The 15,841-nt window shown below is 38.0% G+C and overlaps 2 protein-coding genes across 2 annotated transcripts in view; one reads left to right on the top strand and one right to left on the bottom strand.

The window, feature by feature from the left end:
* The window catches only part of frem3 (Fras1 related extracellular matrix 3), a 37,147-nt gene extending 34,259 nt beyond the window's left edge, over positions 1 to 2,888 (top strand). Inside the window, exons 22-24 of the mRNA XM_028017400.1 lie at positions 3 to 190; positions 272 to 418; positions 1,108 to 2,888. Coding sequence (XP_027873201.1) covers positions 3 to 190; positions 272 to 418; positions 1,108 to 1,668 — 896 coding nt within the window. The 3' untranslated portion in view covers positions 1,669 to 2,888. The remainder of the gene's footprint in view (positions 1 to 2; positions 191 to 271; positions 419 to 1,107) is intronic.
* A 994-nt stretch (positions 2,889 to 3,882) lies between these two features.
* Positions 3,883 to 14,941, bottom strand: smarca5 (SNF2 related chromatin remodeling ATPase 5). The gene is made up of 23 exons (XM_028017401.1): positions 14,670 to 14,941; positions 13,176 to 13,301; positions 12,922 to 13,088; positions 12,744 to 12,844; positions 12,561 to 12,661; positions 11,503 to 11,682; positions 11,260 to 11,415; positions 10,712 to 10,843; positions 10,557 to 10,625; positions 10,341 to 10,450; positions 10,027 to 10,253; positions 9,557 to 9,678; positions 9,082 to 9,234; positions 8,858 to 8,990; positions 8,635 to 8,783; positions 8,419 to 8,541; positions 8,235 to 8,342; positions 7,245 to 7,481; positions 6,380 to 6,512; positions 6,167 to 6,285; positions 5,103 to 5,315; positions 4,896 to 5,006; positions 3,883 to 4,367 (listed from the first exon to the last, which is right to left on the bottom strand). The coding sequence occupies exons 1-23, from the start codon at positions 14,739 to 14,741 to the stop codon at positions 4,302 to 4,304; spliced, it is 3,108 nt and encodes a 1,035-aa protein (XP_027873202.1). The 5' UTR covers positions 14,742 to 14,941; the 3' UTR covers positions 3,883 to 4,301.
* Positions 14,942 to 15,841: the final 900 nt, after the last annotated feature.

The following is a 15,841-nucleotide window of genomic DNA, read 5'->3' as shown; positions in this document are numbered from 1 at the left end:
AGGCTCCACAATTTACGGCCGTGTTATGGTAGACCCTGTGCAGAACCTGGGCGACTCCTTCTCCTGCAGCATTGAGAAGGTCTTCCTCTGCACTGGGGCGGATGGATACGTCCCCAAGTACAACCCTACCAACAGGGAGTATGGCTGCCTGGCAGACGCTCCCTCTCTGCTCTACAGATTCAAGATCTTGGTAGGATGCAACAAAATTTGAGGTATTTTAGAAGATTTGTTGCTGTTACTTGTTGTAATTTTAATGTGCGTGGTTCTTCAGGACAAAGCCCAGCCAGAGACTCAAGCTTCAGCATTTGGGGACGTTTCTTTTAAGGCCAAACTGGCCCAAGATGCATCTGGAGCTCAAACGTTGGTCACACAACCAGGGTCAGACGGTTTCATGCTCTCTTCTTCACCACTTTTTCAGGTCCGTGTCTCTCAGACCGATGATGTCCAGCAACAAAATGTGGAAAAATGTTTTTTTCTTTTCTTCTGAAAACTTGAAGATGATGCATCTCTCAGGTCTTTGTTCAGTTTTTCTCCTGCTTTTTAAAAACACACCTCAAAAATACTATAACTTACCAAGTATTTTTGGTCTACTTTCTATTGAAAATAGTTTAGTACATTTGAAATAAGACAAAACCAGCTAACACGTAACTTCAAGAAGTAGAAGTTTGTTTTAGGTTAATAATTCTTAAATATTGATTTAAGAAAAAAAGTACTAGTGCCACTCACAGATTGGAAATAATAACCAATTATCATTAGCACTACCTATAAAGTCTACAGTCTTCCTTATCTCTGCTCTTGAGGGTTCAGCTAATCAGCTCCAGCAGAAATAAAGGATGAGTGACGAAAGTGATTAACAGCACTAAGACCCGCCTCCTGGCGCTGATTGGTTGTTTCCTACTGAGTGGTAAATTTCTGCAGTTAGTACTGGGAGCACTGGGGGAAGACAACTTGATTTTTATTTTTTTTTTTTACAGATTATATGTCTTATATTACACTGTCACAACAAAATGATAATTTTAACAAATATGTGAAAACCATATTTTTATAAAAGTTACTGCAGCTTTAAGAGGGAAGAATAATAGAAATATTTTTTGCTTTCTTTTCCAGGTGGCTGCTGGTCGGGAATGGTTCATCCACACTATCTACACCCTCCGCTCCAGAGAGAATGCAAACCGTCACATTGGCAAACGCAGCGTGGAGTACCTCCAACACAGCGTCTCTTCGGTCGCGCAGCCTCACGTCTCGAACGCAGGCGGTCGCCAACGCAGGGCCGCCCCGGCGCTCTCCGGTCCCGCTCTGGTCCAGGACATTGGCATCAAAAACAACCGGGGCACCAACATCCAGCACATCGCTCTGAACCGATCCGACCGCATGGTGGTGAGCCAGCGGCAACCCTGGTCGCCCAGCGGTGACCGCCTCCTGGAGCGCCCCCTGCTGGAGAGCTCGGGCAGAGAGCCGGCTGACACCTCCTTCCTGCCCATGCTGGTGGGAATCGCAGCTCTGATCTTGCTCATCTGCCTCATCGCCATCGTTGTCATTCTGCTGCTGAGGCGCAAGAGGAAGGAAAAGGAAGCTCAGTTCCCTCCGTACGCCACTTCCTCCTCATCTGCCTACTCAGGCTACAGGCCTACAAGCATGTGGAGCAGTCCAGACAGCTCTGAGGTCTAAATGCGGGCTCCGATTCTCTTCATCTTCAGTCTCCTCTTGAAAAGACTGCAACAGTCTTCCTCACCACTGTGCCTTTGATTGTAGCACTGGATAAAACCGAGTGCAACGTGTGGAAAGCGAAGGCTGTCGGCGCTCAGCGCCCTCATGCAGACAGCGTCCCAGCTTTGAGGCTCATTTTAACACTAGTATTCTGTAGGTTGTGCCTTGATGAAGCCTTTTCAGAATTATGGAAATATGTGGATTCTACCCTAAAATACTGGCCTTGTTTATCTAAAGTCCTCCTGTAAAATACTACAGTTTATCTTGTGTTTGCAGATGCATGCCATACACTGCAAAAACACAAAATCTTACCAAATAGTTTTGGCCTAGTCTCTAGTTCAAATGTCTTAGTATTTCCTGAAATATGTAGGAGCTTGTTTTAAGTAAATAATTCTCTAATGTTGATTTTAAAAGTACTAGATCCACTGGTAGATGAATTCACTTATAACATGGGAAAATATATTATAAGTGAAACAGTTTGTCAGTGGAATTGCAGCACATTTTTAAATCAACATTAAAGAATTATTTACTTAGAACAAGCTTTTATTTTGTTGAGAAGTTGCATGTGAATTAGTTTTGTCTCATTTCAATAGTAAGACATTTTAACTAGAAACTAGACCAAAAATATTTGGAAAGATTTTGTTTTTGCAGTTTAGATGAAACAAATTTACAACTAAATGGAAACTTTCATCTCAAAAGACAATTTTTCTATGCATAACTTTTATTTTATTTTTTATTGTTGCAATTCATTATTGAGTTTTGTGACGAGCAGAGTAAAAAAGACTGAATGGACAAAGCAGATCTGAATGAATGTGATCAAATGTTACGTCAGCTGATTAATGGCACTACATTGTTAAAGGGATTGTAAATGCACCATGAAAAACCTTTGTTCAGAATGAGCTGTGTAAATATTAAAGGAGGGTTACATTTAATTTTTCACTTTTGTTGAGCAGTTCAAGAAGAAAAAGAAAACATTTTCATAAGGAAGATATTAAAGAAGCAAAATGTCACTGGTAACAAATCCCAAGCTTTGGATAAACTACACTTTTACAGCCAAATGAAATGTCATTTTTTCCTTTAAGAAGTGTCTTATTTAAAGAGGGATGTATTTGCTCCTTTCTTTATTACTGAATTGTTCCTTTTCATAAATGAAGGGAGAAATAAAAACTACATTTACGTGATGATTTCAAAAATTTTTAAACTGCTTTGAAGATCTAATCCAATGCTGCTTTGTGTACATATGGGATTGATGACATCACGAGAGTAGAGCTGAACATCCAGCACTGACAGATGTGCGACTTTTGTTAGATTTAGATTGTGAAGCATTCAACCTGGCCTGCCTCTTTAAGACACGCCCCCTTCAGTAAGTCTGTGCCGTCCATTCTTAGGACCAGTTGCAGAATGAGTCAAAATGCTTACGAGTCAAAGAAACACTGGGCGTGTTTTCAATGAGGTAATAACATACGAAGCTAAAAAAAAAAAAAAAAAAGTATTTTATATAATACGTAGGATTATGTATTTTCCAGGCACTTAGTGCCATTTTATAGCGCAATCAGTGAACTATTACCTTCATTACATACCAAAAATAACTGGTTTTGACTTTGCGCCTTGAAATTGGTCTGTCTCTTTAAGAACCTCCTACAGTTACCGACTCGCCTCCTTTTTCAGCTCATCACAATGCTTCTCCATGCCGTTTGGACTGTTCCAGAACCAGTTTCACAATGAGTCAAACACTCTGGGTTTGTTTTTGATGAAGGAATGACATTTTAACATGATATAAAGCTCTGAAAAGTTTAATTTACATAATAATGCCCCATTGAAAAACATTTTAAAGAGTTACGTATTTTGCAAGTACATATATCAAAATCAACTACATTCCCTTCAGTTGTTATATATCAAAAATAACTATTTGACTTCGGATCATAACTGTATCCGTCTCTTTAAGAACCTCCTACTGGTTCCAACACGCCATCATGCTTCTCCAGTCCGTCCATTGATGCCATTTGTTCTTAGGAGCATTTGCAGAATGAGTCAAAATACTGCTATGGGTTTGTTTATAACGAGGGAATGACATAACATGACATAAATCTAAAATAAAAAATGGAGTCCATGGCCTATTCTACCGGGGGCAAATATGATCTAAAGCTTAATTTCATAGAAAAGCCTAACTAGAAGTTTTAATATAAAAAGGGGAGATTTATTTGTGATGCTCAAAAAGACATTTTTTACTCCAAAGAGATGCAAGAACAGATGTTTCCAAAAAAAAAAAAAAAAAAATACAAAGGGTACATTTTGAGCAATGGAATGCAGTGCAACCAAATGGCATAAATACAATTATTTCAGTTAACATCTAATAATAAAAAAACAAACAAAACTACCAAACAAAAAATCTAAACCAGTACAGCTGAAGTGTTCAGGTCAGTGACGACAATGCAGGCCCATAAAGTAACACTTCCCTAAAACAACCAGAGCAGTTGGGGTGGATTTTAAACACAGTACATCATCACAGCCTGCAGAACAGACGGAAGCTAGGACTAATGACGCTGGAGCTGGTTGACATGGTAAAATTCTCATCTTTTATTTTGTGAGCTGCCTCACAACTTGAGCTTCTTCCTGCGTCCTCGGCCGTCGGGGGTTCCCTCTGCTTTACGTTTCTGCGCCTGGAGGAGAGAGAGATGGAGAAACGCTTTCAGTGATACTAAAAATGAGTGATGTCAGCAAAACTGCTAGTGATGGATGCAAGTAATTATTTCAGGAATCGATTAATCAATTTTTTTGACAATTCTACAGATTTCTCATTTAACCACTTCATTTACCAGTCATTAAAAAATGCAAATAAATAATTGAATTCCTTTATTAAATAAGAAATTAAACATTTTATTGCCTAAAAGTATACCATAGCATTCCCTTAGTAAGTCTGAACCAGGTGAAGCTAAACTATGCCGCTCGAGGCATTTTGCTTAAAATACATGTACAAACATTATTTTTTATCTTAAATACAAAATGTAATTCTGGTTTGGTTACTGCTCTGAATGTGTTGTTTTTTCCACTAAATGGCATTTTATTTGAATCTATACACTCTAGTTTAATAATTAATTTATGACTAAATTAGTTGCCGATTATTCCAATAATCGATTAATCATTTCAGCCTTAGCACAGATATTCCATCTATCTAAGCTCCGACTTACTGAGCTGCTCTTTGGTCCCCTCTTCTTTTTCTCAGCCTTCTCTCTCTCCTCCAGCTCCATGTTCTCTCTCTCTATCAGTGTGATCAGAGTGTTGCATCGCCTCTGCAGCTCCTACATCAACAGAACAAGACCCTAAAGTTTTACTTGTGTCAACCAACACACGAGGAAAAACAAAAATCAAGAAAGCTCTAGGAAGACCGAATTCACCATGGCTGTCCTGGACTTGAGGAACCAATCGAAGCGGAACTGGGGCGAGTTGCGGATGCACTGGCGGAGCTCGTCGTAGACGCTCTCCTTGTCGAAGCCCAGCTTGTGCAGCATGCAGATGAGGAAGCGGTCTTCCTCCTCCGTGTAGTTCTTGCCCTTGTTGGTGCCGTAGGAGATGCGGAGCTGATGGAAGGGAGCCTTGTAGCGTCCGATCTGCACACAGGAACATGTTGCAGGGTTGGGACACTTACCACAGCAAAATTAAAGCATTTTCAAAGTAAGTTTTTAAACCTTTTCAACACCACACTTCAGAGATATAAACAATACAAATGAACTAAAAAAAGATAGTTTTGATTTACTAATATTTATTACTGTTAATAATATCTTGTTATAGTATTCTAGATTCTACAGAAGGAAGGAGGTGAGCCTAAATAATACTATTTTAAGTTTTGAAATGTCTCACTCACACACTGTACAACTGACTGGTATGAGAGAAAATAACATAAATGACCTTGTTTAAAGTATAAAATATAAGCCAACCTTAATTTCAATTACACAGATCAATAGGTTACTGGAAAATTAGAAATAATATTTATTATCCTGAAACAATCCAAGCAAATCATGTTAAGATAAATGACATTCCTGCTCAAATCAAATGCTTAAAAACACAATAAACAAAGAACAGTTATAAATGTCTACAAATATTTTCGGCAAGTTTTCTTGCATTTATTAACTAGAAATTATTTCTTTAATTCGAACAGATCTAAAAAAATAATAATTTTTGGTCTGATTTATCCTTAAACAGTGAAAGAAAAAAAAGATGGTGTGTCTCGATTAGGTGCATGAAAATATCTGGTTTCAACTGTAAAATAACGCTTTCCAAATGTAGCTTTTTAATCAAATGTTAGATTGCACTTTATTGCAAATCTGTTCAGTTAAAATATCAAGCACTTCCAAGAACTTTATACATAAACTAAGCACTTTCAAAACCTGGAAATTTGAGCATTTTCAAGCTCAAAGCTTGATGTTGAGCTGCTGCTTCAAACCAACAGATGGCGGATCACCTTCGAGTCCAGAGCTTTTTTAATGCTGATTCTTCTCTGAATTCTGGCTTCTCCTCTCTCGATCTGGGCCATGATCTTTTCGATATCCTGCAACTCGTTGCAGCGCTCCCAGAAAACGGCTGCAAAGAAATAAAGAATACACACAAAGTTAGAAAAATACCCCACAGAACACTAAATACATATTTAAATTATTTATATGTATTTATTAATTACCAGAATATTCCATAACTTCTTCAGGTGTTTTCCCCTCGACTTCTCTGGCAATGTTCTCGATATCGTCTCTTCCCCATTTCTCGTTAGCTTTAATGAACTGGTTGAAGTCACGTTTACTCCAAATTGTGAATCCCTGCGAGAAAAAAAATCAAAAACTGATGAATGTAGCAACGCTCCATGATGTTTCTCATCATTTACTCCTAAGAAACATAACTATGCTGTGCATTGTAGAATTATATCAAAGGAATACAATTAAATTGATTTTTAAATACTTTTTTTAATAGCTTTGTGGAGAATATTAGAGGTCAAGGTGCAAGTATTTATTAAAACGTACAGTAGTCAGGAAATACAGTTTGGTGAAACCATTAATTTAAATATAGCTTATTTGTCATGTTTTGCACTTTTTAAAATTTGAAAAGTATCAAAAGCAAATTTCATAAATTTCCATCCTTAGAGACTAAAATACCATCTGACTTGAGTCTAAAGTCTGATCATGTAGGGTTTTTAATTAATTTATGTTTTAACTTGGAAAAAAGGCTAAAAAACAATACACAGTGCTTTTACTTTGAAAATCCTGACAGAATAATGACAGAATAAGATGCGAGTTTGTTTTGTTATAATCAGGGTTGTTATGAGTGTATAGGAATATATCTGGTGAATAAATCAAACGCACCATTTTACAGAATATGCTCATTCCTTTCAGAGCTGCAGCATCAGACTGACTTTCTCTTGTGTTTTCACAACCACAAGAGAAAGTGGTTCTGAAACCATAACAGATCAAAGTCTCACACTACCAGTCAAGTCGCAGTTCTTTACAAACTGACTCCGTGTTAAACCAGCCAATCTGGGTGAGAAAGATTTCTACCTGCTGCAGTAGATTCTCTTTCTCCTCCAGCTCCTCCTCAGTCAGAGCTTCGGCCTCATCGATCTTGGCCTGCTCTTCTTTTTGGACCTGGGCCGAGTTGGGGATATCGGGATTACGTGGAACCTTGTATCCGATGGTCTTTCTGTAGAACAGGATCTCCTTCTCCAGAAGCTCAAACAGACGTGGAGGGAAGAACTGGAAGTCCTGAACGTTTGGCTGCTTCGGCGGACGAGGAGCCTGTAAAAACATGGAACACATTTCCATTAAGAATAAAACAATCCTGCTGTCCCTCTGCATTATACAGGGTTCATACAATGTAAAATTCAAAAGCACTTAGAAGGTAAGTTTTCAAACTTTTCCAGTACCACACTATGAAGATAAAAACAACGCAAATTAACTAGTGTATATATCATTTTTTACTATTATTAATAATGTCTTGTGATAGTATTCTACATTCAAGCTTTTGAATTTATAGATTGTCAAAAAATGTTTTCTGGCATTTAACAAACAGAAATAATTTTGGTCATTCTAATTAAAACAAAAATAATAATAAAATTAATAATATCAAAATAAATCATATTAAGGTACATTTCTGCTCAACTTAAATGCTTAAACAAAATATACAAAGAAAGTCACAAAAAACAACATTTTGCGCAACCTTTTCTGACATTTAGAAAAATGAAATAATGTAGGTAATTTAGCTTATCTAATAGAATAAAAACTTAATCTGATTTAACTTCAGACACCAAGAAAAAAAAAAATCTGTCTTTTTATTAGGTGTATGAAAATATCTGGTTTTAACTGTAACGCTTTCCCAATTTAGATTTATAATAAAACATAAAATTGCAGTTTGAACATCAAGCATTTTCAAGAACTTTGTGAGGAAATCAGGCCCTTTCCAAACCTTGAAAATTGAAACTCAAGCATTTAAAGCACCTTTGTGAACCCAGATTGCTAAGTCTTCATGTTAGTAGAGCGATCTGGTCCTACCTTGGGTGCTTTGGGCTCACTGACTCGCAGAGCTTCCCTGAAGTACGCATCTACGGCGTAATTGGCTTTCCGTTCTCTTTTGGGAGGCTCAATCCAGTTGGTGATAACCTGTAAAGAAAAAAAACAAACCCAAGTTTTAAAATTTTACACATGGAGTACAACAGCTGCTGCTCAGGATTTTTACCTTTTTCTTCTCTCTGTAGTCCTCTCCTTCAAATGTGTACACACTGGTGTTCTCGGTGTCCATGGTGAAGTTCCTCAGTGTGCTTTCACCCAGAGATGACAGCTTCTCTTTCATCTCCATGGTCTACCAGAAAACAATCACAGGTTTACATTCACAGGAAAACAGCTTAAACCTTTTAGGAACAGCTCATCTGAAATACGACTCTGCAGGATTCACCTTTCTTTCTCCGCGCTCCAGGATCGCATCAATGTCATCGTCTGTGATCTCGCTCTCTTTGGAAGCAAACACGTGTGTGGCACCGTGCCGGATGATGGACAACATCTCGTCTTTACCCAGCTTGTTCGCACTTGGATCCACAAGTCTTCCTGTAAACAAAAAATATTTTAGTTTTGCTTCCTTATTCCACTAAATCCACTCACGGAACGGACACGAGGCTTACCCTGCTGGATGACGATAGAGTCCAGGCGCAGCTTCATCTCAGCCCTCTCCACGATTCTCTCCTCCACAGTGTTTTCTGTGATGAAACGGTAAACACGCACCTGCTTCTGCTGACCGATTCTGTGAGCTCGATCCTAAAAGGCAAACCAGATAGCTATGAATCTTTCTACTATCTTCAGTCAGAAACTAATTAACTGCGGCCGTGTTTGAAAGCAGAGCGCTCACCATCGCCTGCAGGTCGACTTGGGGGTTCCAGTCCGAGTCGTAGAGAATGACTACGTCGGCTGTAGCCAGGTTGATGCCCAGACCGCCGGCCCTGGTGCTCAACATGAAGATGAACTTTGTGCTGTTTGGCTCGTTGTATGCGTTGATGGAGACCTGATGGCATTAGAGAGAAACCGTTTTGTTAAGAGTCAAATGATACCAGCAGGGTTTCCCTTTAAAATACATTATAAGCCTGATGGTAGGGGGAGCCCACCAGTGGCCACCATGTTTTTGTGATAAAAGTTGACAAGATATTTGATTATATGTTTTTGGAATCCATTATAATGTCTTAAAACAGGCAAACAAAAATTACACAATTAAAATAATATTTTTTTAACTTCAGTTAAATCCTAATCTTAACTATGTAAGGCAGGCCACATTTAAAAATAAAATAAACATTGTTTTTACGTATTCAATACACATGAACATTATGCACCTGTCTTTCTTCGTGTGGAGTTTGTCCGTCCAGACGGCAATACTCATAGTTCTTCCACATGCAGTAGTCCTCCAAGATGTCCAGCATCCTGGTCATCTGACTGAAGATGAGCACACGGGAGCCTAAACAAAGAAACAAAACAGCTTAGGACCCTCGGAAGTCACCCATCCATCTTCTTCCGCTTATCCAAAGTTGGGTATCAGCCTAAGTAAGGAGGCCCAGACTTCCCTCTCCACAGCCACTTGGGCCATCTCCTCCGGGGGAACCAGAGATACTTAAACTCCTCCACTTGGGGTAGGACATCTTCCCCGACCCAGAGGAGGAACTCTACATTGTAAAGATCTGAAGCCTTTGGAAGAAAACTGAACCTTTCAAGTCTTTAATAAAAATAATTTCTGTAATCCATTTACTCTTCCAGACCGTGTTAGTTTGATATGAAAAGCCAGCTTAATGTTAAACAGCCTACACACCCTGCTCCTTCATTTTGGGCAACAGCTTGTCCAGCACCACCATTTTGCCGCCGTTCACCACCAGGTGGAGGTCGGTGGTGTAGGGCGGGCCGGGTTCCGCCCCGTCAAACAGGTACGGATGGTTGCAGCATTTCCTGAGCTGCATGAGGACGTTCAGCAGACGCATTTTGTCCATTTTGCCTGCAGAGTTCAGGATGTCGATGTCCTTCATGAGAATCTTTGTGTACCTGATGGGTGGAAATACAGCCGATGTCTTTAGACATTAAGTTCAGATCAAATTTAATGTCAAAGAATCTTGAAGCTTCGATGCTCACCACTCTCGCTGCATTTTACTCAGACCCACGTAAATCTTGATCTCTTTTTTGGGAAGCAAAGTTTTCTCGACGTCTGCTTTGATACGACGAAGCAAGAAAGGACGCAGCACCTGAACAACATCAACAACAACAACAACACCACGGCATTTAAAGGGATATTCAACCCAAATAAACACTTTAAAAGAATGAGATTTACATTAAATGTTTGGAACTTACGGTGTGAAGACGTTCAACCAGCTTCTGGTCGCCCAAGCAGTTGTTTGTGTCAAACCATGAGTCGAAATCCTAGAAAGAAATGAAAACTTGATAAGTAACCTGATGTATGAACTTGGGTTAGGAGACAGAGGAGAAAACAGGATGGAAGTAAACACCTCTGATGAGTTGAAGACATCAGGCAACAGGAAGTTGAGCAGAGCCCAGAGCTCATGCAGGTTGTTCTGAAGCGGCGTTCCAGTCAGGAGGAGCCGGTTGGTGGTTTTAAATTCACGCACAATTTCTGACAGCTGAAAAACATGACATAAATTATTACTGTCATTAACAACATTCTACATTCAAACTTACTAATTCGAAGTTACAAAAAAGGTTTTCTGGCTTTTAACAATTATAAATAATTTGGGTAATTTTAACTGAAATAAAAAAATAAGTTTAGTCTGCTTTAACTTTAGACTGTGAAAAATATGTTTATTAGGTGTTTGAAAATATCTAGTTTTAACTTTAGTAATACTTTTAAGTTTTTACTCAAACATTAGATTTCACTTTATTACAAAAATGTGTAGTTTGAATATCAAGCATGTTCAAGGACTTTATGCAAAAACCAAGCACTTTCCAAACCTTTAAAACACCTCAATGAAATTCAAGCATTTCATTTTCAAGCACCCATGTGAACCTTGAAGAGGGCAAAATGTCAGCAGCTCCTGACCTTTGACTTCTCGTTCTTGATCCTGTGAGCTTCGTCGATGACCAGGTACCTCCAGTTGAACTTCTTAAACACGGCCTTTTCAATGATGAGCATTTCGTAAGACGTGACGCAGACGTCCCACTCTCCTGGCAGCAGAACGTCTCTGATCAGGGCGGTCTGAAGGAAACCAATCAGAACCCAAATGTTTCAAATGACAGAGTTTTAAATCAAAAGCCTTAAATTAATCATTTTGTCACAGCTTACACGCTGATCCCGGTCTCCGATCAGGCAGACGGCGCGCAGAGAGGGCACCCATCGCTTGAACTCGTTCATCCAGTTGTACAGAGTGGACTTGGGGACCAGCACCATGTGAGGACCTGGAATGTTTCTGTAGTGCTTCATGTAACCCAGCAGGGCGATGGTCTGGAGGGTCTTCCCCAGTCCCTGAACAGGTTCAGAGAACATGTTGAAGGCCAGAAACTAACTGGAATTACGGCTGCAACTAACCATTATTTTAGTTATCAACCGATTACTTTTGATGATTAATCCGTTTAATCCCAAATTGCTTCATAAAAAGTAAGTGCATGCATTTCAATCCTTGGACCTCCCCAACACATATTTATGAATTATTACATTTTATGTTGGTTATGTTAGTAAAAATATAAGTTGATACTCTGCAACAATTGTAGCCGGTGGGATTAAATGGGTCAATTGGCACAAATGCAGATTATTCATTTAAGCCTTTTTTTATACAATATTAGCAACACATTAAAAGATGTGAATAATTCAATTCATTTTTAAAATAAGAAAATATATACTTATTGCCTAAAATGCAAAGACAGCATTACTTTAGTGAACATTTGCTCTACAGTGGAAAATAAAAACTTTTAGCATACAAATGTGAAAGTCCAGCCTTTTCTGCTTGATTTAACATCAATACAATGGAGGACAAATAGTTGACTATTAGCTGATTAACAACTGGATGATAAAAGGTGTTTAATGGAAGTTTTTTTTTCACAGAATTTGAGCCGGGTGAAGCTAAAATTATGCCACTTGAGTTTTGGGTAGAGTATATTTACAAAGTTTTTTTCTTTTATGTCATCTTAAATGCAAAATGCATATATTTTGTACAGTTTGGGCTTAATTATTGCTCTGACTGTCGTATCAGAAAATTGCCCTTTTTGAGTCTGTATACTCTAGCTAATGATTAATCAATAACTAAATTAGTTGACGATTATTTCAACAATCGATTCATTACAATTAATATGTTCAGCCCTAACTAAAATTCACCCACATGCTTTTATAAACGAGGAAATACTGACCATCTCATCTGCCAGGATGCCGTTGATTCCATTTTCATACAGAGAAATGAGCCAGTTCAGACCACGGACCTGGTAGTCCCTCATTTTTCCTGTTTTCACATCTGAAATGAGACGCAAGAGAGCGGTTAACCTGAAGAACAGCTCTAAAATTTCCTTCAGCTCTGAAAGACGGTCTGCGCTTACAGGAGGGAGACTCATCAAAGCGAGTGCACACATTGGTGGTCTTTGTGCTCTCGTTGAGAAGCTCTTCGTCCTCCTCTTGCTCGGTGCGGCGGTGCCGGTTGCTAAAACACAGATCAGGAAATGGGTTTAAGTTTCCGAAGGTTAAAAAACAAACCGAGTTTTTGGGCCAAATACTCACTCTCCAGCAGAGAGCAGGTTCTGCTTCTCGTCTTTTTTGATCCGAGGACGGCCCGGCTTCATCTTCAGGGGGGAAGTTGGGGTCTTCTGTGCAGCTGGTTGGATGAAATGTGCAAACAGCTCCGTTTGCTTTAACAGATATTCAAATCTGTTGGTTCGGTCAGTTTGCTGCAACAAACAGGAAGGGAAGTCTCTTCACTCATTTACCCAGAATTACAAGTCAGATACTTCGACTACACAAGAAAATCTATTTACCACTTTCTCCTCATAACCTGGAGTGGATTCTTTAGTCTTAGATGATGAAGAGGAGGATGCATCTTGTGCATCAGCACCACCTTCTGATGAGGATTCTTTTCCAGCATCTGAAGAGTCTGATTTTTCCTGAAGCACAAGATTATAGATTAGATTTGGAATATTTTTTTCATATTTCAAATTCTATAGGATCGACACAAATAAACTGATGAGAAACAAGACCTCAGCTGCTTTCAATAAAAATAAATTATTTAAAAATGTATTATATGTACACTAACAACCTGATGTCATGTCATGTTTTAAGAGTTATTACTTTAGAAATGAAAAATGATTATTAGAACCTAAGTGCCCTAAATAATAGGCATCATAATTGAAAATTAATAAGTTGAATCAGCTGGTGTAACACAAGACAATAAATTAGTGATCATTTAATGTCATATTAGTCTTAGCAGGACTAAATTGTCCAATTGACAGTCCACAAAGAGCACAATTCTTATATAATAGCAGCAAATCTGGTTTTCTCATTTGTTATAAATTGCCTATTGTCTTTTATGCAAAAAATAAATAAATAATACAAATGCACATTTTGTTGATTTTCTTTTAATTACAATACCCGTTTGTAATTCTATTTTATACAAATATGCAATTTTCAATAACTGCACAGTACTATTTGTGTTATGTTGTAAATTTGCCTTCATTATATAAGTTATTCTAATTTTTATATTTCTGATCCTAGTTTTAATACTCATGCTTCTATTTATCTATAACTTGCTGCTGATACACCAATTTCCCCACTGTAGAACAATAAAGAATATTTCTATTTATTGTGCATTTTACCTAATAATAAAATGTGGACTACTGTGGCGGCTTGTGTGCAGATTTCAGCTTTAACGGCGACTTAATTAGAACATAGAGACATACATTTTGAGTTGTTTGTGCTCGTCTTAATATATCGTATTTTGTTACATATGAAAGGCCATATGAAGTTAGTAGGATGCCGTTTTATTTGTTTTGTTTTGTTTTTTTGAAACACAACAGAAGGTGCGACATATCCTCAGCAGTTAGCAGGTTTTTTCTAATCAGACTCATTGAAAACAAAGAGACTGGTAGGAAAGTTGAGAAGTTATCCTCCTCATTGGTCCAGTTAAAATGTTTACATTTACAAGCACCAAGATGACTGCGTGTATTTTACCAGTGAACAATAAATGAGGGGATAATTTTGGTGCAATAACTTGTGGAGTATAAACACTGCTTATGGGTAACGTTAGCTTGGGCGGCCGCTGGATGCATCTGATGCTGCTGCTGTTGTTAGCTAACTGTAGCACCCGTCGCGGAGAGCTAACTAGCCTGGATACCTCACATGAACACTCGCAGAGTCAGCATTTAACACAAAGAGGACGGAATAACTTTCAAAGCGAAGAGAGGGAGCATTAATGACAACGGTGGTGTGTTTGAAAAACATTTAGTCAGTGATGGGAATAGTTTAAACCGTGTTACCTCCGCTCCTCCGGCTTCTTCAAGTTCAGTTGGTTCTTCCCGCTGTTCAACGCAGTTTTCGCTTTCGGACATTTTGACGGAAATTTCTCTTCAGTTCAGAGATATGGTCGGTTAATTAGTGCCTTAATATATCTTGTTGAAACGACCGTTAATGTTTTTCCTGAACCTTAACGGGCTTAGTCTGAACTACTGTTTATAATGAAAGACGCGCCGGTTGAACAGCCAGCACGCTAGCAAGGTTTTTCTCGCGCTACAAAGCTACCCGGTAAACGTGATCTCTCGCGAGACTTGTAAGTGCTGCTTTCGCGGACCCTTGAAAATGTCACTAAGACTGACCTCGTATGGCCTTACACACCTTTACAGTGCAGGAAAAATATGTCCCCCTTATATATATTTTTTGTCACACTTAAAAATTTCATATTATCAAAACATCCTGTATAAATATCACCCAAGTAAACAAACAAGAAGCAAAAAAGGGAGCCAACAATAAAACACTTTTCAAATTATGATTCAATTATTCAGTGAAAAAAACTATTGTTCAAACAATACAATACAATAGTGCATAATATATTTATAAGCTACACAAAACACATTAAATTAAAAGAACAAAAAAAATTAAGGAAGTAAAATTATCACATAAAAAATTACACTTTCTAACTTTGCACTCGGAAATTCCGACTTGCGATTATGGATATGAAACGCACCATGCGTTTAGTGTGACGTAATTCCTAGATCCAAATTCTGAAAGTAAGAAATGATTGATTGCTGTAAATTATATTATTAATTTTATTATTTTGCAGTAGCAATGCGTCTTGCTATTGCTGAACATAATTAATAACAACCTATAAACCAATTAAAGGCAATTCTTTGTATGAATTAACGAGTTTGTAACAAGTCGGTTTTAGACAAAAAATAAAAGCCCAATGTTAATTTTTATTTTATTTTTATGGGCTAATACGTAATAATAAACATTTACTTGTAAATACATGAGGTTACAGGCAGATGGCTAAATTAGGCTGAAATAATTTGTTGGTTACCAGATTTGTAATTTCGAAATAACATTGTGTTAGTCAGATTAACTTTGACATATTCTCCATATTTTTTTCAAAGGATTCTGTAATATATTTTCCATATTTTAAAAATAATTTAAAAAATATTCTGACCTCATGTAT

Source organism: Xiphophorus couchianus, chromosome 5 (genome assembly GCF_001444195.1).
Source record: "Xiphophorus couchianus chromosome 5, X_couchianus-1.0, whole genome shotgun sequence".
NCBI classification, from domain to species: domain Eukaryota; kingdom Metazoa; phylum Chordata; class Actinopteri; order Cyprinodontiformes; family Poeciliidae; genus Xiphophorus; species Xiphophorus couchianus.
Note: the sequence above shows the minus strand (reverse complement) of the source record. Positions and strands in the feature narration are given on the sequence as shown.